The sequence below is a fragment of the Aspergillus nomiae genome, assembly GCF_001204775.2.
Source record: "Aspergillus nomiae NRRL 13137 chromosome Unknown contig00037, whole genome shotgun sequence".
In the NCBI taxonomy this organism is placed as follows: domain Eukaryota; kingdom Fungi; phylum Ascomycota; class Eurotiomycetes; order Eurotiales; family Aspergillaceae; genus Aspergillus; species Aspergillus nomiae.
In genome coordinates this window covers 83,197-105,842 of record NW_015378092.1, presented here as the reverse complement: position 1 = coordinate 105,842, position 22,646 = coordinate 83,197, and the positions used below count along the sequence as shown (strand labels likewise).

Below are 22,646 nucleotides of genomic sequence, written 5' to 3'. Positions count from 1 at the left end.
CATAGAGCTCGCAAACATCATCATGTGCTTAGAAACGCTCCATGCATACATACATGTGCATACCAAACTCGCAAACACCAACGCAAGAAAACTACCGCCGGGCCATGATTCTCTCGTAGCAGTGAAAACAATCCAAACTGCCACAGTCACAATAAGGAACGTAACGACGAGCCACGGGAGGATAAGGCCGGTAAGCTCTAGTCACAATACGACGACTCTCTATCCTGCTAAGCGCCAGAGCCCTGGCTGGCTGGTCCGGAGCGGGCAGCCTGGCGAGGGGAAGTCCGCCGGACGTGGTTGGTACCTGAGACTCCTTAGGCCTGTTTATCTGCAAGGGAGGAAGGGAGCACCAACCGCGTTACCACCATTCACAGCATGGAAGCTAGTACTACTAGGACCTGCCATTGCCTGGTCACCGGGGATGGTGCTGGGAGGAGGGTGAGCGGGGGCAGTCGCATTGCTGGTAGTCTGGCCAGTGGCACCACCGTGGACGGGAGAGACGTGGATTTGTTCGTTCGTGGCTGCAGCCAGAGCATCGGCAGCGGCCTGGGCGCTCATGGCGACGTTGATATCACCGCGACGCAGCACCACACTGTTTCCAGCACGGGCATGACGACGGAAGCCAGCAAGCTGCTGCTCTAATGCAAAGATCGTGGGGCGGGGATAAGTGGCTAGCAGATGTGTTAGTGTTGACTGGGCAGTGATCGGGAGGTACTTACGCCAGGCAGCTGAGATCTCAGCCAGGTTCAGGTCGAGCTTCACCTGCTGGGTGCGCATGATGACCTGCCACAGCTGACGTGCAGAGATAGAGTCAGCTTGAGCAGCAGGAGAGGGAGTAGAGGCGGAGGGCTGGCTGTCGCGTACAGTGTTGATATTGGTATTGTTCCATACCATGCGAGGTTCCTGTCGCTCTGCCTGGCTCAAGCTCACCTTGGAGCTGACCTTAGAAGGGGCCATGATCGCTATCTTTAAAACAAGGAGGGATGTGTGATGGAATGTGATGTTGGAGATAATTGTATGTATTGAGTGCGCAGTGTGAAAGGGTGAAGAGTTAGAGAAAAGAGTACGGAAGCAAAAGTAGAGAGAGGAAAAACAGAAGAATGGAAAAGTAACAGAACACAATTTTAGGTGTGCTGGATTTCATGGTATTGAGCATCCGGAATGTTTTACTTGTGAGTCAGGGTGAACCCTAGGCTTGCTTAGTTCAAACATGTAACTGTGAATTGGTTGCCGCGGACGCAGTGGAAGTTCCATGTAACTGGTTGTTCATTTGTATGCTTTGTCTGATAGGATGGTCTATATAACACCTTTGTTCGGATTCTTTCAATCATTCACGCATGCTTTGTTCCACCCGCTACAAAGGGCGAGTTAGCTGCCAGGTCTGATTAGGCCACCCAATGGCACATTATCTATTCCTTGCATGCTGGCCGACTTGGAAGTAGGGTGACGCAGATGACTACGTGGAGATGGTATACCTTGGGCCGTGCCTCCAGAGATCCAGTATTTCGAAGAAGACACTAGAGGCGATAAGGAGTACTCCGCAGTGTTGGCTTCAGGATATGGCGCAGCAGCGATACTCAAAGGTGGAAATAGCTAATGACATTAAAAGTGTTCCCTTCAGTCACGCGTCAGTCTAGTACAGTACCATATATAGTGGGCCGGTGGGCTACTTTCCTGCGGTAAGCTAGCAAATACTGCATCGACGAGTTCAATTTAATCTTGAGCACGACTATAAGAGTAGAATGTCCATTGTTTACTAGGCTGAGAATCTTGTTCACTGCGTGTTGAACTTCATAAAGAAAGACTTGTCATCCCAATAGCAAAAGGTTGGTAGATGATGCAACTGAAACTAGCAAGATATTACCAAGTACTTGATCTAATCTTCTACGCTGCCTAAGCTGCCAAATTGCGTGGTTTGGGTATTTTCATCGCCTGGAGGAACAGGAGACCTCCAGCTGCAGACCGTTGGCCTTTTCTCTTCCATTGTCCATGAGTATTGGAGGGGCATGATGCTAGTTGAGAGAAAGCAATGGAAAGACATGATCAGGAGGACTCTTGGCCGTTAAATACTGGTTGCTTTCATTTTGAGATATGTCTTATCCACTGGCGGTAGCAATATAATACATAATAGGGTCCAGGCTCAAACCATATAGTCAATGAAATGCAAGAATATATATTAGCAAGACCATTAGATCATCTAAAATATTTTCGGTTGAATAGGACTCCGGAAAGCACAAAGAGGGAGGTCTAGATATAAAGGATATTTTGAGAACGGTTCCCCATCGTGAGTGACGATCCTCGAACTTGAACTCGTTGAGACAATAAGAGACTCAACCTCCTTTACAGAATCTCGTCTTTCTGCCAAGACGGCACATCGGCATCGGCTACGCAGTGGAGCCTTCATGGCGATTTCTGCGCCGTTGAGATGAGACCCACTGTTTCACTCTCCTTAACCTCCGATCCATTACCGAGTTGGCACTTCAGCTATTTTTGTTTCAAACCTTCGAGACTTTTCTAGCTTAGGTAATTTCAGGATTACTCAACAATTTATATCTTGGGGCAGTGTCCACCGGTTATGATGTTGCCTTGTGAGAAGTCAAGTAGCATCCTAGTCGGGACACTCTTAGAGTCTAGTGTAGTTCGATAGTACATTTCCAATTCCCTTTGATTGTCCATGGAACACGTAAACAATGCTCGAATGACATTAACACATTCCACCAAGGTACGCTGATCTTTCGACGTTAAATAAGCTTATTTTGGCGTGCGAAGAGGGTAGACCGTAGTCTCGTTCGATCCACATCAACCCAGAAGATATTGTGTTATTCTTCAATTTAGTCTGTCCCGCAAGATAGTTACTGATCTTTTTTACGCTCGGGGAAATGCTGAATAATAGAGCATTGATTGGTATAAGATTCTACGCTCCTATGCTCTCCAAGTGACAACGAAGCTGCCTTCCTGATATTCTGAGACCTGACAACACATCCCATACAGCAGGGACATGTATCCGGTGACGGTTGAACCTCGGTATATAGCTTTGAAGGATCTTAACAGCGACCAAGTATGGTAAGTGGGTCCCGAGTTCTGTGGCGAATTCTCCATACTTTATCTGCGATAAACGCGGCCAGAGTTCCAAGCGGACCGCAACGCTCGCGAAAGTCGAGAAAATCTCAGCTGTGTAAGCTGGGGTACGGAGGAATATCTCGAGAGTCGAGACTCGACAGACTTAGCAGCCTAAGACAACTATAGTAGTTGGAGACCTTGGCGACTCTAGTGAATATGACGTGGGGCTTATGATGTAATAAGGGTCTTTACATGTATGGATGATCTTTTTTCTGGGTTTATTGGATGAGATGTATTGCCTTCAAGGTCTATTCACCGCTGAGAACTCGTTGCAAAGAGTGCAATGCTGCATGGTATAGTGTGCGGTCACATTCCTCATCTGTATACCTGCATGAGGCTATCCGCAGATCCCACCCCGTAGAAGAACTACCTCCGTCCCTACACATACTCACTGTGTACCCCCAGTCACACTATACACTATCAACAAAGCAAAACAAAAAGAACCCAGGTCCGGTGGTATGAATTCTTCCGTCTCGGAGAGTTAGGGCACTCTGCGGATCCCGGGAGGTGTGGGCCCGTGGATACGGAGACCGAAGGTTGAATGCACGAAAAACTCTAATCCAAACCAAAGTGAGGACATGTTTCTGATTATATGATATCCCGGCTTAGCAATCGGGATGTATCTACCGGGCGTAGAGGATTTATATAATGAGGGCCCCCTGGGCCATGAACGCGAGGTCTTTGTAATGTACCCAGTCTTCGCTTTTCCCACATTCCCCAGATCACAAGAGTCAATATGAGCAGCATCACCTTTGACGTATACCGTGGCTCCAAGGAGGGCAAGATCGTCGCGGATAAGACGACCCGTCCCCTTCGCCCGACGGACGTCTACATCGAGACACACATTCCGGCCTCTGCGGCACAGACGAGCACTACTTGCATTCTGGCCAGGTTCTTGGCCACGAGGGCGTCGGCGTTGTGAGACAGGTTGGCGACGCCGTGACACACGTTCAGGTCGGTGACCGTGTCGGATTCGGATACACACATGAAGTCTGTGGGATTTGCGATCACTGCATCAGCGGTATGTTCAGCTGGTATACTCTCTCTCCCGTCTCCGTAACTAATATACCAGCAGGCTGGGATCAATACTGCGCCAACAAGAAGGAATACGGATTTCACAACCACGACCTCGGTTCCTTCAGCCACGGCGTCGTCTGGAATGCCGGCAACGTCTTCAAGATCCCGGACGGCTATGACTCCGCCAACGCGGCGCCCCTGATGTGCGCCGGTGCCACAGTCTGGACTTGTCTGACCGAATACGGGCTCCGGCCCACAGACCGGGTCGGTGTCATGGGCATCGGTGGTCTGGGCCACCTGGCCATTAAGCTGGCAGCTGCATGGGCTGTCAAGTCGTTGTTCTCTCCAGCTCCGAGCGGAAGCGCGAAGAGGCCATGCAATTCGGAGCGTCGGAATACCATGTCTTCTCCGCCGGACAGGAGATGAAGGACTTCAAGCCGTTGAAGCATCTTTTGCTCTGCGGTAGTGCGAACGTTGACTATCCATCGTAAGTTCTATGGGGATGTTCTCAAAATACCTGGCTGGTTGCTAATTATTACAGTCTCCTTCCTCTCATGGACGTCCATGGCACCATCTATCCCCTCACCGTTGACTTCAAGCCCTCCGCTGTCCCTCTGCTTTTTATGAATGCCAAGGGCATTCGCATTCAGGGCTCCCTGGTCGCGTCGCGCAAGAGTCTGAAGTCCCTGCTGCAGTTCGCCGCCGATAAGAAGATTGAGCCTACGATTATGAAGTTCCCCTTGAACGAGGCTGGTATCGAGGAGGCCATGCAGACGCTGAGGGATGGGAAGATGAGATACAGGGGTGTTCTTGTTCGCGAGTAGGCTGCTGTTAGATATACGATATGGTTATACCCTGATAGACATTATATAATACAGATAAAATATGATGGTAATACGGATTTTATTTATGATCGCAGTATTGGAGACTCCGATTGCAAGCTGCTGGCGCGTCTGATGCATAAGCTATTTATAGATCTGGGGTCTTTGATTAGTTGTGGCATAGCCTGGAGTTTGTGTGGAGTGCAGCCATATGGTATTCGGTGCGGATGCCTGGAGTATCCTCTATCTCAAGCACTATTTCAACATTCGCTATATGCGACTTCTATCTATTGATCGAATAACGTAAGGAGGTTGCAGTATGAATAATATGACATCATAATTGTCAACCCCCACAATATGCCGTAAGAGAATCAAAAAACTAAACGAGATACACAAATCAATGGGAGAACGACGGCACAAAGAATCGCCAGGAAAGCAACGACATCGCTAGAAACAGGATATCAAGAATGAGTTGCAGAAGGAACGATAAGCAAAGAAAGAGAGCAAGAATGGAAAGAGAAGAGAGAAAACAGGGCTACTGATTGTCGAAAATTGCCTCAGTCTCGGTCATCGGCGTGTCTTGGCTGTTGACGGACCCATCGGCTAACGGATCAACCGATGTTCTCGATGCTGCGCCTTCGGCCTCTGTCGTAGAGACGGTCGAAAGGACTTCGCCATGGTTTATCTGATTTCGCTTCTTGATCGCGTTCAGCACATTGCTGATCTGGTTCATTTCTTCGTCATCGCTCAGCTCGCCATCGTGCGCAATGAGCATGTCGACTTGGCGCGGCGTAATGCGGACGTCCTTGTTGTTATCCTCGTCTTCATCATCGGCAATATCTTCATATTCACCATCGAGTGCGGGAACAAGCGGGAGGTATGGTACGTCTGTCATCTGGACGGATGGGCTGAAAGTCGTGGTCTTCTTGATGTTCTCCAATACCTTCGTGCATACTTGCGTTAAGTATGCGTCGGTGTTCTGGTTTGCCATGTTCGATGGCTTGACGTCAAGGATATAATCCGGCGCATAGTACTGATACTCTATGTTAATACCCCGTAAACAAGTTGATTGTAGATCACATACCCCGTAGAAATCATCGTAGGGCAGCTCTGGTCCGACCTCCTCTCCTACCACCACACCCGTCTCGAACGCCCACGTACGCGCGACATTCCGCATCGTGTAGCCACCACCTCCCACCAGCATGGTGGGCAGATTGAAACTCTTAACGTAATTCACGCAGTTCGCATGGCCTCGCATACTCAGATTAAAACTTCCAAGACGGTCGCCTGACAAGCTGTCCCCGCCGCATTGTAGAACCACGCGTCGGGTCGATACCAGTCCATTACGCCTTTAATCACCTGCTGAAATACTCGACCATAGGATACATCGTCCATTCCAGGGCGCAGAGGTACATTCACAGAATGATTCTTGCCCTCGTGCACGCCGATATCGCCGATATCGCCGGTCCCCGGGAAGAAGTCCCCGTACTGGTGGAAGGACACGGTCATGACCCGATCAGTCGTATAAAACGCCTCCTCGACGCCGTCACCATGGTGCACGTCAATATCGATATACAAGACGCGCTGATGAAAGCGCAATAGTTCCAGAATTCCCAGAACAATATCTACCCCACATGAGTCCGGGCCGACCAACCCAATTCAATGGGTACGAGGAACTCACCATTCACGTAACAGAAACCATTCGCCTCGCTTTTCTTCGCATGGTGAAGGCCGCCGGCCCAGTTGATCGCTATATCGCATTTTCTATTATTCAGACGGGCGGCCGCTTCCATACTGCCGCCCGCGCTGATGCTGCAGAATTCAGACAGGCCGTCCCAGACGGGATTGTCGTCGTTGAAATTGTATTTCACCTGCTCGGTCAGGTGCTTGCTGATTGTGTCGGGAGTGACTTTGAACAAAAAGTTGATATATTCATCTGAGTGGAACCGCGTCATCTCATATTTCGTGGCGGGTTTCGCACGCTAGAAAATGCCCCGGGAGGTAAGCACGGAAAAATGCCTCACAACAAGGACTACAAAGACTCACGTAGATTTCCATCTTCTTGTAGAGCCCGTAGTTGAGGATGAGGCTGTGTGCCATCCTCATCCGGTGGGGCTTCATTGGGTGTCCGGAGACGTAGGCGAAGTTGCCCACGTCGGAATCATAAAAGTAGGCGACTCGCCGCTTGCTTGGAGAGGCATCGTTCAAACTGAATGAATCGAGGGGAGTGGTCGTTAACATGTCCGTCAAAGCTAGCGACAAAGGCGACGGTGGATTAGTTCTATGGGGGATGGGAATGGAAAATCGGGGGGTCCACCGTGATCAATGAGTGGTCTAGATGGTATACAGGTCAAGGAGAAGGAGATAAGAAAGCAGACGATGCATATATAAATAGTGTAGCTCGAAGGGCTCCCCAGTCAAGTGACTGTCGGTTGCTGATTGGTGATGGCGCCTTTATGGCTGAAAGGGGGAACAAGGCCAATGCTCTCGACCAATCGGATTGTCAGGATTCCCGCGGGCCGCAGAACGAAGGCGCAAGTTTCCCTTTCTGGCAATTTAATCGCAGCGCACAAATGGGGAAATATCATCTGATTACTCCAACCCTGCCACGAGGACGTGCAATGCGTGCAATTTCTACCTAATTAGCTGTCATAATGACCATATCATTCGATGAGTGGATCACTCCCTATTGCCATTGTCATCTCTCGTATATTTCACAGGACGCGGTGGGCCGGTGGCAATCCAGAGCAGAGAATGTATTGGATACGTCCCTATAGCAGCATCTTATATAGTATGCCCACTTTAGGATTTATGCGGCTAGCACCTGTTCCATTCCAATACTAACCCTATTATCTTAACTCCCTCCGGGCTTTCCAACAAAAAGAACAAAGGAAACCATCTTCCAGAACAATGAAAGTGTTTGAACTGGCACAGCACTGTGCGCATGAAGGCTGACACAGATAGTATGCTTACATGGAAACTCGCTAACGTCCCAATAGGATGGCAGATGCTTTCTTGGTTTTGATTCGTCCCCAGATCATATTCAACGCCTCTGGGAGCCTAAAATTGCAGTGCTTGTACTAGTATTGTCGGACGCTAACATGACATGGCACGCAGTTCACAGATAAATGATTATAGGCAATGTATTGTAAAGTGGACCTGGTGTTATGGACTGTCCCACGCGATCTCATAGCGCTTTCTACCCGCTGTATAGATTCATTCACATTTCTGTATCAGTGTTACGACTAAATGCTGCCATTGTACCTGCACTCACCCCCCATTTTTCAACACATGTGGCTAGTAATTTGGTAATTAGCTGTCCTCTCACACAATATATTGTTTGTCTGTGACATTGGAGATACACGGCTGAGCGACCGAAGGGAACGATGAGTGCACCGTCATCATGACACTATACACGACGTCCGTCACACCCTCCATTCCATAGTTATATATAGAGGCGACCGACCTTCCAGAAATTTACCCCAAACTTCCAAACAATCACCACCATACCCTTTGAACAAAATAGTCCAACAATGTCGTCCGCAAACCAACCTCCGACCGTCATTGCGACGGAGCAAACACCGGAGGAAGAGGTAAGTAGAACCCCACCACATATATCACCAATCAACCACAATGGTCGCACCGCAAAGCTTACCCCTACTACTCATAGCGCAACATCGCAGTGGCAAAGGAGTACATGGCGGTCGCTACTCCCCGACCGACAACAAAGGCGCCGAGTCAGTCCGCCACCTCTGCACAGCCGACAGTTGGTTCTGGAGCCCTTCTACCTTCCCAGGATGTTCTACCCCCATGGATTACGCCGAGTCTCATGCGCATGTAATGGCGTCTGTGAATGACTTGCACATCGTGCGCTATGATCAAGCGTGGGCTAAGAATGGCCATGTCCTGTTGCGATATACAGCGGAAGGGTCACACTCGGGGGAGCCTTATCAAGGTATTGAACGGTCAGATCCACCGAAAAAGGCCCAATGGAGCGCTGCGGCTATCTTTGAGATTGAGGATGGGAAGGTCAAGAGCTTTACGAAGGATTGGGATCAGAAAGTCATGCAGGTAACTGTCTCACACGGTACACGTTTGGCATATGTGAGTATGGTAACTGATTGTCGATATAGATTCAGCTCGGCTGGGCGCCGGTTGGTGAGAGCGGAGATCCCCGATGGGATCAGGAGATGCTTGCACAGCCCGAGCTAGCTCGGAGTAAGAAATAGTTATGCAATGTTGTGCATTGCATTGGTCCTGTGACCATTTTCGAAGTATATGTTGGCTGAACAAATATATTTGAGAGCTGCGCGGGATCCATCATGAAGTAATGTTTGGTTAAGCTAGTGCCTACATTTCAAAAGTCCTTCAATGACAGATTCAAAATTATATTGCCAGCTGAGCAAATATATCTAATATCCCCAGTTGTATACTCGGCTGTTGACTTTAAATCGAGTCCGTCTTTGCCTTCAATAGCGCTAGTGTTCATTTGGCTTAGACCGACTAAAAGTGGGTCAGTTTTTGATGGACTTCGGAGATTCCATTCTCAATTCATTTTCTGTTGTTTATCTCTTCAATTCCTGCCCTTAGTGCCTGTCGTTCTCATGTATTTCGCTAGTCTACATATTTACTTTCTCCATGTAATCCCTTTTCTCCTTCTTCCAGCAGCTGTCTCATCCTCCCCAGAAAATGTTGCATTTCTCCGTAATATCCATGCCTTGTCATGTAGCTCTATTGCATCATGCGTGACTTAATTGACAATTTCCGAAATAAAACGAAAACACGGAACGTAACCCGACGCCCTTTACAACCTGCATCTCACTAGCCACCGAACATCTTGAAAATATCTCGAGTCACTGCCTCCCAATCTTCTAGTCACTAATACCGACACAGGAAACCGTCATGGCTCTCGCTCTGAATCGTGGATGCTAGAGAGTATCAAAAAGCGACAGTATGTCGGATCATTGAAGCAGGGATATAGTTCAAGGCAAACCATTCCGAGAGCTGGCTGACACTGTGCGAGACTCCCAAATGCCATCTAACAGCCCGAGTAGAGATGAAGGTCGTGTTGTCGGAGTTTGTCCAGACCGGTAGTTGTACAGTTTCGTGCGCGAAGGTGATCGGGAGAAGGACGGGCTCAAGAGTCGTGGTATCGATCTCTGCCACAAATACACCAGAGCACCCATGGCCCACATGGTACTGAGCGCGGCGATTCGCATCGTCTTTGGAAACATCGACATCATTAGCATTATCCAGAGATATAGCCAGTCGTGCATCACTCACACTCGTTGTTAAATACTGAAATGAACGGCGAGGGCTGAAGAGGACGACGACGCCAATCCAGGTGTTCCTCTATCTTCTCTCTGTTTAGCCAGTGGGATAGCGGCAGATGGTAATGGCCTCGGGATTCAAACCCTTCCCAAGGACTGAACCAAGTAAAGGGGCCGTCATGCTGACAGCGGAAGAATTGATAGGGTAATTGAGACATTCTGAAAATTTGCTGGTCCTGGATTAGGGTACTAGAGAATCGTTTGGAGATAGGGGGCCGAAGCAGACTTGTATAGTCAGGCTACATGTGACCCCTCGTCACGGGGGTAGTATGATATATCGGTGTTACTTAAATGAGCAAGAAAACATTATGTGCGAGCTACATATGCGAACAAGCCCGCTTAAATGCTCCAGGGCTCTTGGTTTGAATACATTAACCACCTCCTAGATTGTACTCACCACTATAAAGATCATACTTCCTGAAAATTGCCTCTTGATGAACTCACCCAAGCAGGCCATAGTACAGTCTTTCGCTATGGTCCTTTCATCCAACAATTTTCCACTTCGACAAAAGACAAGGCAATTGGAATCCTTGCTCACGTGAATCTGATGCGACAAAGACTCTTCAACCGCGAGATACTTCAAATAGTAGATTAAACGTAGTGCTTTGCAACAAGACTGTTTGCTTGTGAGAGTACATACTTCCATAGTACTCACACCAGGTTGTATATAGGACCCACAGTGGGGTCGCTCGGAACTCCACCTGCCATTGATAAGGCCGCCGATAAGGAATAAACAGTCTATCAATCCGTTTCCCTTACCTATGATAGGAAGAGGTCCTTGAGTCTCAATAGCATTGAGGTGCGATGCGGAAGTTTTAACTAGCGAACGGCCGTCGTGATTATGTCGAATTTTTCCTGCAAGTCAAATGCTCAGGTAAACGATGAAAGTTAGTTCCTGATAGATAAGGACAGCGTCGCATTGGAAATGCGGGGTTGTAGCTTATCAGTCAACAATCCCTCCTCTGAATTCCTCAATACAAATACACTGGAAGACCCCCCATTGGGACTTGCTACAGAAATATCCCATCACTAAACCTCTACCAAGAAGCCAGCCCGCCATGTCAGACTCCATCCCCCATGTATCCAACTGGATCAACGGCGCCTGCACAACCGCAACCCCGCAAGTAATCACCGTCCTCAACCCAGCAACCGAAACACCCATCGCCACCATCGACGCGACACCCCAAGAAACAGTCACCACCATCGTGTCAGACTCCGTCCAAACCTTCCGCACAGGACCATGGTCCAAAACCGAGCCCTCGGACCGCTTCACAGTCCTCTCCACCGCCGCCCGACTCCTCCGCGCCCGTCTGCCCGAATTCATCGAGCTTGAAACCCGCCAAACAGGCCGTCCCATCCGCGAGATGCAAACCCAATTATCCCGTGTTCCAGAATGGCTCGAATACTTCGCCTCGCTGGCTCGCGTCCACGAAGGCAGAGTAACGCCCTTCAAGGGCCCCGTCGTGAACACCCTCACCCGTCTCCCGCTCGGCGTCGTCGCACAGATCACACCCTACAATCATCCGCTGCTGATCGCGACGAAGAAGATCGCAGCGGCTCTTGCAGCGGGAAATGTGGTCATCCTGAAACCGAGCGAGCTTGCGCCGTTGTCGGTCTTGAAACTGGGTCCCCTGTTCCAGGAGGCCGGGTTACCCGACGGCGTCCTCCAGATTATCTCCGGCAATGGGTTCGAGACGGGGAAATACCTCTGCGAGTCGCCGCTGTTGGCTAAGATCGATCTCACCGGAGGTCTAGGGACATATCGGGCGGTTGCGCCTGTTGCGGCGCGGAATATGGTTCCCGTTACGGCGGAGTTGGGGGGTAAGGCGCCTGTTTGTCTATTTCCGAGTTTGGACGTTGAGAGGGCCGTTCAAGCGGCGTTGTTTGCGGGGTTTATTGCCAGTGGACAGACCTGTGTGACTGGGAGTCGATTGCTGGTTCATCAGGAGATCTACGCGGCGTTTCGGGACTTACTGGAGAAGAGGGTGAGGGGGTTGAGGGTTGGGGATCCGATGGATGAGCGCACGCAGATTGGGACGGTTATTTCGAGGGCTGCAGTGGAGAGATGTGCTGCGTTTGTGGATCGGGCGGTGCAGGAGGGTGGCAATGTGCTTTGTGGTGGGCGTCCTACCGCGGGACCACATGGGAAGGGCTTCTTCTTCGAGCCTACTATTATTGAAACCCGGGCTGATTCACATCTGGCTTGTAATGAGGTGTTTGGGCCGGTGATTGCGTTGATCCAGTGCGAGTCAGAGGAGGAGATTGTCTCTATCGCGAATAGTACCCCGTTTGCCCTGGGTGCGTCGGTCTGGACAAACGACTTTAATCAGGCTCATCGCGTTGCGCACAAAATTGATGCCGGCATTGTGTGGATTAATGGTCATCATTTGAACGATCCGTCGTCACCATGGGGTGGGTTCAAGGAGAGTGGAATTGGCAAGGAAAATGGCCTAGAGGCGTATGAGAGTTATACCAAGGTCAAAAGCACGCTTATTAATTACGGGGTAGCCCCTACCTGGTTTGATGACGAAGCTACAAATGCACGATATGGGTGAGGGTTGAAGTGGTCGCAGTGCAAGTCATCTAGATAGTCATAGCACTTATATCCAGCGCATAACCCAGATGGAGTACTAAGAGCTTAAAACTTTATAAATAGATGTTATTTTCAAAGCCATAGATATTAAAATCGTAGCTATCAAAGAACGATTTACATCCTGGTAAATGAAGACAGCAGAGAAAGAGCAGTAACGGTATTCATACCATAACCAGTCCAATTTATGCCCCAATCAAGGTCATATATAAGAGAGCAATTTAAAGCGCATCAAAAGCCTTGACCGCAGCTTCAGCGGTCACATGAGCACTGGCAGGGTTTGCACCGGTGACAATAGGTCCGTCCGTGATAGTGAATGCATCCCAAGGACCAGCAGGGGAGACGTCTTGAAAAGAAAAACACACGATTAGACATGTAGTATATGGTGGAGAGGGGCACTTACAGGTTGCTCCGGAGGAGGCTGCGGAGGCCTCAATGGTGGGCCTCTTCCAGCTCTTGATGGTATCCAGGACGCCTTCTTCCTCTTCACCGCGGGTTGTGAACCCAGTAACTCTACGACCCGCAATAACAGACTTTCCGGTGGCGGGGTCAATAATACCAGGGAAGATGGCTCCTCCATGGCAACTGCGGGGTATTAGTATCACTTCACCGGCATTTTGGGGAAGAAGTAGAAATGATCGACATACACAGCAGACACAATGCCACCGTCAGTGTAGATCTTAGCAGCGATTGACTGCAGACCCTTGGCATCGGGGTAGTCAATCAGTGACGCATGGCCAGCGGAAGCAAAGAAAAGGCCATACTATTCAATGGTTAGCGTCGGATATCGCGTGTTCGTTTTCGAAAGTTGGCACATACGTTTTCCGCCTTAATGTTCTTTGGACTCAGCAATTTATCCAGTTTGGACCGGAATTCACTTGAGTGATCTTCCCAGACGGCACGATCCTCGTCTGGAAGCCAATCCTTCTGCTGGGATAACCAATCTGGCTGGTAGGTACCAGTCTCGGAGACGAGGTCGACCTCGAAACCTGCTTTTTTGAAGACATTGAATGGATGAAGCGCCTCGGTGATGAATAGACCTAAGCATCTCTATTAGCATATTAATAGATTCAGGCCAACTTAGATCCTACCCGTCTCTTTGCCGTCTGGGTAGAGCGGTGCATGGGCGGAAGTGATAGCAATCAAGGCTTTGCGTGGGGGTGCCATTTCGGATGGTATGGAAGTGATAATGATGTGTAAAGAGAAGATACTTGAACAGAAAGTCTTATTAGAGAGGAATGGTGAATCTGAATCTACCTTCTCGATCGAACCGGAAAATACAAGATGTTTAAGTATGATTGACAGTTGTACTCCGGAGTATGTATGAGGAGCTTTCGTCCAATGGTGATGTCATACCGATTGCTCTGGAGCGCTTATGTAAGTCCGCCGGAGGGCATCCCCACTTAAAAGGCTTATTTAAGTCCGTCGGAGATGAACCAAGACCCAATGATCTCCCCCTAGACTCGACCTGCCTTCTGTACGATGGACCAGGCCAGAAAGCGCCAGAAAGTTTCATCTGCCTGTCAGCGATGTCGTCAACGCAAGCTAGGGGTATGTGGTCATCCCTCGATCGATTCGTATCCACTTTGTGTAGATCGTGGCTGAAAACAGTAATACTACTGGCAGTGCGACCAACAACGCCCTTGCCAGTTATGTCTCCGAGCCGGCGTAACGTGTGTCCCGCGCGGGCAGCCAGTGGCTCGAGCATCCCCAACGATACCAATCGTTGCGCCGGCTGGGCAGAGGAGAAGTTACGGTGAAGAACGAGCTGCTCCCGTCCGTCTGAACGATCGAGATACTGCAGTTCTTCCAGAGCTTAACATTGTCGACTTGAGTACCAGGGCAAGGAGACCTTTGGAGAAGACCTTTCTACAGTCTCGTAACTCGCTGACCATTTGCAGATATTTTCGCGCGATGAGCAACATCAGGCACTGGAGTACGACACCTCCGCCTTGCCTGGAGGCAGGAAGACCTACAGCCCTCTCTTCTCCAGCCCGATGCCATGGAGAGATGCAATTGGTACAGAGCTGCCTGACCGGCAAGTCCTGGATGAACTTGTTACCCGGTTCTTCGACTCAGTAGATTGGTTTATGATGGTATACTCTGTTCTCATTTGTGTAGCGGTCTGCTTCATTGTCGATTCCGTTGGCCTAATGCGATTACGTCAGGTATTCCACGAAGGGAGCTTCCGACATCGATACGAGAGTCTCATTGCTTCAGTGCATGTTGCTGCACCCGATAGCAATTTCCTGTGGCTTGTGTTGTTAGTCCTCGCTCTGGGCGCTCACTACTCGTCCCTTTCCGAGCCCCTGGGTGAAAACCTCCAGAGCCTATCAGTCTTATACGAGAAGCTCCTCACCCAGATTGAATACAGATTCTTACAGATTATTGGGTGTCCAAATGTGGAAGCTGTGCAGGTTTGCGTGCTCCTAGGAAGCTTTCACTTGTTCAATGGTCGTCCGACTGTTGGTATGGGCGTGTTAGGCAGTGGCATTAAAATTGCACAGGTCATTGGATTACATCGTGAATCAATGTGGCACAACCTTTCTGAAGTCGCGCGAGAGTCGAGACGACGGTCATGGTGGGCCTTGGAAGTTTTCGACAAGTAAGTTATCTGCTGTAGTTCTCGTCTATTATCTTGTCTTTCTGACGCTATCGTTTATTGTTCAGGTATGCCGCTGTGGCCTTCGGCAGGCCGTGTAGTATAGACGACTCTGATTGTAATATTGGCATGGTAACAGATGTGGGGGAAGTGAGTCCCCGTCAGAGTCCTCTCCTAATATATCATCAATGGAAATTTAAGCTTTATCGCCTCATGGGCCCCTTCCTAGGAAGGCGACTTCAGACCAATCGACTCGACACAGTCAAAGTTGTTCATGATCGGCTAGTCACATGGGAGAGAGAACTACCCGATAGCCTACGTCTGGAAACATATAAGGAAGATGATAACTCGGGACATCCACCTTTAATACAGCTGGCAGCGCTCGCTCTTCAGTTAACCTACGATAATCTTCGCATCATTCTTCATCGCAGTGTTGCATTTGGCGATATTGGCCCTGAGCTCGGCGTAAGCGGAAGGATAGCCGGGAGCGAAGGCCCTGCCTTCTCTCGTCAACAGCTGCTAGAGGCTTCGTTACGAACATCGGAACTTTATCGATATTCTCATCTTCTAAAGGCCTCTCGTAGGACACACGCCGTAATGCATATTGGGATATGCCTGTTTACATCCGGCGTTGTCCTCTGTGCACTCTCCCTCATGGAACCGTTGTCCATCACGAGTCAGAAGGCAAAAGCAGGCATCATGCAGATCATCCGGCTACAGAAGGAAAGAGTATCGAACCACCATGTCCTGTCACTTCAAAGCGTCAGAATACTCGAGGATTTGGTTAATGTTGTCATGCAAGCCGAACAACGGATAATTCTGGGTGACCCTACCCCCGCGTCTATCTCTAAACCGAGAAACCGTGAAAAGCACGTTGATAATGGGTATACCGACTTCAGTCAAACTCAGGCAAATGCGGGTGTTGGCTCTAGTACTGCGGTGACTGCCCAAACGTCTCTTACGCCTCTTCAAGAAGGTAATGCCCCTGTTGTGAAGTGCATCGCTTTCCGGACAATATTGACAAGGGCTACGTAGTGTTTGCTAACCACACACAACCGCCTTCGAGCCAAATGGAAGTTCCCACTTCTGGGACTTCTTCTTCCACCTGGCAGGACGCAGGAGGGCTGGGTCCTACGGACTCAGCTTTGGATTCGTCCGCCGGATTCTCCTGGGATGGAAATATTTCTTCATTAGTCGACTCTGGACTTGCTGACGCCAGCCAACTGTGGCTCTGGTCGGATAATCTCGGCTATCAGTCATTTGCTGAACTTAGTGACATACTACACTGAGGCAGTATTGGTCTGCCTTCCAATTGTGGTATCAGACCTTATCCGGTTGAAGTCCATCCACATTATCTCACTCTGCCAAGGCCTGCACAATAGGAGTTGTACGGGGGAGCCTCCGATTCCGAAGGAACATGCTATATGTTGCCCCTGTTCGCATTCATTCTGAGTATCGCTCTGTTGCAATAGCAAAGGAACGAAAGGAAGCAAACTCAACATGTGATCAGGGAATGTCTCGACTATGAGAAAAGATATACTAAATAGGTAGCATATGCCAGCGAATTATAACGTGTATTTCTAAATTCCTATACCAGTTCCTTATCCCACAATCCTCATCCCATACTCTGGCTACTCGCCCACACAGTCACCTCATACCTCAAATCGATCAGGATAGACACCCACGGCTGAAGCCTCGTGTGGATTGATTCTGTGGAGTGAAAGACTACCCTCTTCGCACGCCAAGATAGGCTTATTTAACGTTGTGTACCTTCGTTGAAGGTGTTTAATGTCATTCGAGCCTTGCTTGTATATACGCCTTATCAGGAGGATATTTAAACGAAGACTCTGCAGTCCAAAACAGCAAACGTAGTGAACTGGAGTCTACAATGGATGGGAATAGTAATGCGAAGATACGCTGTCACATGACGTATCAGGTGGCTATGCCGAACAAAAAACAAAAGGAAGAAGTTCACAGCTCCAGGTCACGGTACATTGTGAATCAATGGGGGATAGTCTTTATGGAGTCGACCGGGAATCCTCCGACTGACGCACTTTCGACCCACAGTCACGCAACGATAAGCGCCGCAGGACGATATTGTTTCCTTAATTACTCTGCTAATCCTTTTCTCTTCTCCGAACAAAATGTGCACCATCGCGCGAGATTGTTCATTTACCCAGAATAGGGTTAATTGTGGCAGATAAGTACTTCAGGGGCGAGTTAGACCTGAAAGCTGTTGCCTTCTAGTTGTCCCAAGCCATATCACTAGATTGCTCACATCGCAAACCGTAATCATGGCGACCAAGGGTGGTCTTCTCTCTCCAGAGTCCACGTACGGCGAATCTACACAGCGGTCAAGACTACATCGCTTGAGACGATGGAGGCGAGCTCTTTGCGCCCTCCTCCTGATAGGAGCGCTTGCAGTCCTGATGCAAGCCGAATCCAAGGCCAATATTGTGCCTTATACACATGATTCAACTGAGTCAGATGTGTTCAATGAAGGGATAAAGAGATGTTATGAAGCTCGAGGTCGGAGCCACAATCGAGTCGCCGCGGGGAACAGGCTAAACAGCCGGTGGAATCCAATCTCGGGCCAAAAGGGCGATATTGTTATACAGAATGCGACTCTCTTTGACGGAGATTCTACCCTCGACGGGACATTCAATATTCATTTTTCGTCTGGTGTGGTCCGATCAGTATCTCCCACTCACTTGGACCATCCTACTCCAGAGGGTGCTCATGTTATCAATGTCCACAGGAGGTTCATTACCCCTGGGCTGGTGGACATGCATTCCCACCATTTGTTGCTCCCGTTTCCACAGCTTCCAGCTACGAACGATGTCAACGAACGACCGCTCCTGGGTCCTATCACCCCATTTGTCCGCGCCATAGATGGCTTTAAGCCGTACGATCCTGCCATCAAAATCATCGCTTCTGGGGGCGTCACTTCCTCACTAGTTCTACCTGGGTCGGCGAACATTATCGGAGGAGAAGCGTACATGGTCAAGAATCTGCCCTTATCCGGAGCAGCCGGCGAACCCGTCGTGGAGGAGTTGCTCTTGGAATACGGTCTACTCGAGAAAGATCGCCAGCGATACCTCAAAATGGCCTGTGGCGAGAACCCGAAGAGGGTGTACGGCAACACCAGGCTTGGTCTCACCTGGCTTTTGCGCAAACGTCTGGAGGAGGCGCGGGAGTTACACGAGAGACAGACTGCCTGGTGTCGAGGGGCATTTGATATTCAGGAGAGCAGCTTTGCTAAAGCACACCAGGTGACAACCTTCATCAGGAACCATGGAAAGCACCCGGAGACCTTCGAGCTTGAAACTTTAGTCGCGCTTATCAGAGGCGAGCTGAATGTCAATGTGCATTGCTACGAGCCCCAGGACCTCGAGCGCATGATCTCTGTGCTCCACGAGTTCGGGGTTCGTCCGCAGGCTTTCCATCACGCCTTGGAGGCATGGCAGGTCCCAGAACTTTTGAAGCACCTGGAGGAGTTAGTTACGCAGCCTGTACATGACGATGGATTTAGCTGACATATCTCAGAAACGTCACCATCGCAACCTTTGCAGAGAATTCTCTCTTCAAAGCCGAGGCTTATGGTGCAAATCTGAGAGGGCCGAAAATACTGGATGACCATGGAGTTAAGGTTGCCTTGAAATCGGTATGTCCTTGTTAGACAGAATCATGAAATGGTGGTTGCGGCTAACATCAGGTCTAGGATCATACTGGGGAGGAGAATTACGCAAAGTATTTAATGTAAGCATCCTCAGGACCAGCTTCCAGAATCAAGATTTGACACGAATAATGTTAGGTACCAAGCCGCTGTTTCTCATTCTTTTGGTCTTCCGGAAGACAAATCTTTGCAGGCAGTTACATCCATTCCTGCTCGGTCGGTCCAGCAGGACCACAGAATTGGATATGTTCGCCCTGGATACGACGCAGATCTGGTTATCTGGGATGATCATCCGCTCCAAGTCGGTGCGACACCGCTCGAGGTCTTCATCGATGGTCATGCCGTTTTGGGCAATAATGACTCCCTAGAAGAGCTGATCCACAGCTCCAACTCTGTAGAGTCGCCAGATGCTCCGACGATAAGACCTTCAATTATAGAGCACCAGAAACATGACATCTGCTCGAGAGTCCATACATCTCCATCGAAGCTACTCTTTACAGGTATTAAAAAAGTCCTACTTGATACTCCGTTTCCCCTCGAAGATGCAGTCGATGTTGTGTTACTTCTTGAAGACGGTAAGGCTGTATGCCTTGATAAGAGATCCACTTGTCTCTCCACTGAACAAAAGGAAAAGAATGTTACCGAAATCAGCCTAAACAATGGCTATATTACTCCAGGTCTCGTAGCCTTCGGAAACAACCTTGGAATCCAAGATATCCCATCCGAGGAATCTACTGGCGATGGATCGACTGGGAGGAGTGCAGATCCTCTGAATGAACAAAAGAGTCTCCAATTTGCCAAGTACGGTGTGCATCTCCATGGCAGGGCATTTGATAGAGGGAGGATCGGAGGAGTTACCAAGGCAATCACTGCCCCTCGGTCTAACGGGGGCATTATCCAGGGGGTCAGTGTTGGTATACGTACAAGTGAGACGGGCACAATTCTTGAGAACGGAATCTGGAAAGATGACGTTGCACTACATTTCACAATTGGACAATCAGCTAAAGGTGAATGATCTAAGACAATAGCCTTGGAACGACTGAGGTATTACAGATGGCTAACTAGCATTTGCTCAGGTGATGACACACTGACTGTCGGATCTGGAGTTCACCGTGTGCGACAGATACTAGAGGCTGGTCGGGAAGGCAGGCATGGAAGCGTCAGCATATATGTTCAGGCTGCCAATGGCTCGATCCCCGTAGTGGTTCGGGCATACAACGAGGTAATACCTACTGTCTGTCGCTAAAAAAGAATGATATTGTGGTATCTCTAACTCTGGTATTAGGATGATATCTCTCAGCTGATTCTCATCAAGCGGGATTTCCCTTCAGTCAACCTTGTCATCCATGGGGCCCACGGTGCAGTCTCGGTATGGTTTTATAGTCCCAGTCAAGCGTGTGGTTGCTAACCAGACTTCATCCCCTGTAGGTTGCTAAGCACCTTGCCGAAGCAAACATACCCGTCATTCTCACTGGCAATCGTGGTGCTCCGAATAACTGGGAAAAGAAAGATGTTCTCACGGGGCCGCCATTAACGAAGAGTCCGGCGAGGATCTTGACCGATGCCGGTGTGCTGCTAGGCTTAGCCGTAAGCAGCGACTCGAAAGTCCATGGCCTAGCACAGGAAGCCCGGTGGGCCGGGAAGTTCGCAGGGCTGAGTGATAAGGAAGCTATTGCCCTCGTATCGACCAATATCGAGGCTATCTTGGGCACTGGATCAGGGAGGACGGCCGAAAACTCACAACGGTACACAGGTGACTTTGTTGTGTGGGAAGGGGATCCCTTGAGAGGGGAGGGTTCGGTGGTCGTGTCTATTCAGGACGGTGAAAGTGTTGTTGACTGCTGGCCAGACACTAGCAATGCTGTTCTGTGAGCTCATGTGGATTTCATATTCTATTCCAATGTCTGTGCCCCTTATGATTAGAATTACCTATATCTAGCCAATTGATTCAAATGGCGGACTGTAGAATTGAGCAAGGATTTTAACTGTGGGCTATAGGCCTCACCAATTACGGTTTAGTGTACACTTATAAATGTCTCATAAATGTCTTATGAATTATGCCTGCCTTTCCCTCGGACCATACCATATCGCATCGGGACATGACTGATTATTTCTCTATTTACAACAAGAGCGGAATGGCCAGGAATTTCTTCCAGCTCAGGCAGCCTTGCATTTTTTGTGCTCTCTAGCTCAATAAGTAGGGTAGGGAAACGCCTTAGGTTGATTTGGAACCTCTTTCACTCAATAACTACAGCAAACCCTATGCCGAGGCAAATTCATAAATTGTCCATCAGAACTTCATACTCTAAAAATGAAAACGCCATGTTGAACCAAATTCAGGCTAACAGTGTTCGTCCTTAGTCGATAGTGTTAATCATAGGCGATGTCCTCTCTCCACAGACTGAAGTAGTCCCACAACCTCTTGATGGTTGTTCAATACAGCCCAGTCCATCGCAGTTCGGTTCGTAGCATCTTTGATACCGACGTCCGCACCTTGTTCAAGTAGATAGCGTACAACATCCGCTTTCCCCAACTCGGCTGCTTTGTGTAAAGCGGTTCCCAAACCCATAAAGTAGAATAGTCTCCACGAAGGATAGTGTCGCTCGTACATCTTTGCATTCAAAGGAAAACCTCTCTCTAGAAGCATTCCCAGCACGTCGATGGTATTCGTTTGACGCTCAACAGCATGGTGAAGCAATTGCCCTTTGTGAATGTCTCCTCCACGGTCCAGAAACAGCTTGACGGTGAGGAGGGAAGCTTGTTCTACTGCGTAGGACAATGGGGTAAGATCAATAGAACACTGCTTGTTTGGGTCGGCTCCGTGATCAAGAAGCCAAAGGGCTATCTCATCGTCGTCCACGGCATAGCTAGGACAATACTGCGAGTAAGTATTGAAGTTTGGAAAAGTAATGCAGTGACTTACCCGAGCGCAGGAGGCCTCAGTTCACTTGTTGGTTGGTTAATATTCCATCCATGTTGTAGTAGGATGTTCAGAACCTTTTTTGATCTATGCTTTATGGCTTCTAGGGCATAATATTGGCTTATTGACAGCCCCTTGTGCAATAATTCAACGACAACATCCATCTGATCCTGTCTGACAGCCTGCATCATTACTGAGTCAAGATCGTGTATATCCAGACCGAGAGAAGTCCAGGTTTCCAAGGTTGACTTGAATCGCGGAAGGTCACCAACGGCGCAGGCAGTCTCCATTTCGCGGATTATTCCCGGAGACGTTTGACGCGGAACAGGAGGCAAGCCGCTCTGATGCTCTTCTATGGGAGTTGCAGACATGATTATAGAAAGAATTCCAGGTACAGGAGTGGGCATGAATAGGCTATAATCTCAAGCTAGGCCACCATGTTCCCAAATATAAGACTGGCGCGAATTGTGGGGGGGAGGATGTCTCAACTCGCGGCGCGATCATGTCCTATTTCAGAGACACGCATAAGCCTTACGGAACCTTACATATTTGTGCATAAACTCCTCATAA

The 22,646-nt window shown here is 49.2% G+C and overlaps 10 protein-coding genes across 10 annotated transcripts; 5 read left to right on the top strand and 5 right to left on the bottom strand.

Annotated features, from left to right (window-relative positions):
- Positions 1-227: 227 nt before the first annotated feature.
- Positions 228-957, bottom strand: ANOM_003003 (uncharacterized protein; the record flags this gene model as incomplete). The annotated part of the gene is made up of 3 exons (XM_015548260.1): positions 228-304; positions 363-671; positions 720-957. 3 exons carry the CDS (start codon positions 955-957, stop codon positions 228-230), a joined length of 624 nt encoding a protein of 207 aa, XP_015410045.1.
- Positions 958-3,856: 2,899 nt separating this feature from the next.
- Positions 3,857-4,961, top strand: ANOM_003002 (alcohol dehydrogenase; the record flags this gene model as incomplete). The annotated part of the gene is made up of 5 exons (XM_015548259.1): positions 3,857-3,946; positions 4,012-4,141; positions 4,196-4,423; positions 4,471-4,624; positions 4,679-4,961. The coding sequence occupies 5 exons, from the start codon at positions 3,857-3,859 to the stop codon at positions 4,959-4,961; spliced, it is 885 nt and encodes a 294-aa protein (XP_015410042.1).
- A 532-nt stretch (positions 4,962-5,493) lies between these two features.
- Positions 5,494-7,199, bottom strand: ANOM_003001 (histone deacetylase RPD3; the record flags this gene model as incomplete). Its single annotated transcript, XM_015548258.1, has 5 exons — positions 5,494-5,991; positions 6,043-6,253; positions 6,295-6,583; positions 6,640-6,940; positions 7,005-7,199. 5 exons carry the CDS (start codon positions 7,197-7,199, stop codon positions 5,494-5,496), a joined length of 1,494 nt encoding a protein of 497 aa, XP_015410072.1.
- A 1,292-nt stretch (positions 7,200-8,491) lies between these two features.
- ANOM_003000 (uncharacterized protein) lies at positions 8,492-9,187 on the top strand (the record flags this gene model as incomplete). Its single annotated transcript, XM_015548257.1, has 4 exons — positions 8,492-8,551; positions 8,629-8,695; positions 8,755-9,029; positions 9,092-9,187. The coding sequence occupies 4 exons, from the start codon at positions 8,492-8,494 to the stop codon at positions 9,185-9,187; spliced, it is 498 nt and encodes a 165-aa protein (XP_015410073.1).
- Positions 9,188-9,896: 709 nt separating this feature from the next.
- On the bottom strand, positions 9,897-10,446 carry ANOM_002999 (uncharacterized protein; the record flags this gene model as incomplete). The annotated part of the gene is made up of 2 exons (XM_015548256.1): positions 9,897-10,180; positions 10,242-10,446. 2 exons carry the CDS (start codon positions 10,444-10,446, stop codon positions 9,897-9,899), a joined length of 489 nt encoding a protein of 162 aa, XP_015410058.1.
- A 900-nt stretch (positions 10,447-11,346) lies between these two features.
- On the top strand, positions 11,347-12,843 carry ANOM_002998 (aldehyde dehydrogenase; the record flags this gene model as incomplete). Its single annotated transcript, XM_015548255.1, has 1 exon — positions 11,347-12,843. The coding sequence occupies one exon, from the start codon at positions 11,347-11,349 to the stop codon at positions 12,841-12,843; it is 1,497 nt and encodes a 498-aa protein (XP_015410059.1).
- A 256-nt stretch (positions 12,844-13,099) lies between these two features.
- ANOM_002997 (chaperone protein HSP31) lies at positions 13,100-14,045 on the bottom strand (the record flags this gene model as incomplete). Its single annotated transcript, XM_015548254.1, has 5 exons — positions 13,100-13,224; positions 13,282-13,463; positions 13,526-13,641; positions 13,698-13,918; positions 13,970-14,045. 5 exons carry the CDS (start codon positions 14,043-14,045, stop codon positions 13,100-13,102), a joined length of 720 nt encoding a protein of 239 aa, XP_015410050.1.
- Positions 14,046-14,360: 315 nt separating this feature from the next.
- Positions 14,361-16,769, top strand: ANOM_002996 (Zn(II)2Cys6 transcription factor; the record flags this gene model as incomplete). The annotated part of the gene is made up of 5 exons (XM_015548253.1): positions 14,361-14,429; positions 14,505-14,702; positions 14,780-15,483; positions 15,549-16,456; positions 16,516-16,769. 5 exons carry the CDS (start codon positions 14,361-14,363, stop codon positions 16,767-16,769), a joined length of 2,133 nt encoding a protein of 710 aa, XP_015410051.1.
- Positions 16,770-17,774: 1,005 nt separating this feature from the next.
- ANOM_002995 (uncharacterized protein) lies at positions 17,775-21,028 on the top strand (the record flags this gene model as incomplete). Its single annotated transcript, XM_015548252.1, has 7 exons — positions 17,775-18,976; positions 19,027-19,144; positions 19,202-19,239; positions 19,295-20,163; positions 20,233-20,378; positions 20,442-20,525; positions 20,585-21,028. 7 exons carry the CDS (start codon positions 17,775-17,777, stop codon positions 21,026-21,028), a joined length of 2,901 nt encoding a protein of 966 aa, XP_015410052.1.
- Positions 21,029-21,530: 502 nt separating this feature from the next.
- ANOM_002994 (ankyrin repeat domain-containing protein) lies at positions 21,531-22,447 on the bottom strand (the record flags this gene model as incomplete). The annotated part of the gene is made up of 2 exons (XM_015548251.1): positions 21,531-22,023; positions 22,080-22,447. 2 exons carry the CDS (start codon positions 22,445-22,447, stop codon positions 21,531-21,533), a joined length of 861 nt encoding a protein of 286 aa, XP_015410053.1.
- Between the last annotated feature and the right edge of the window lie 199 nt (positions 22,448-22,646).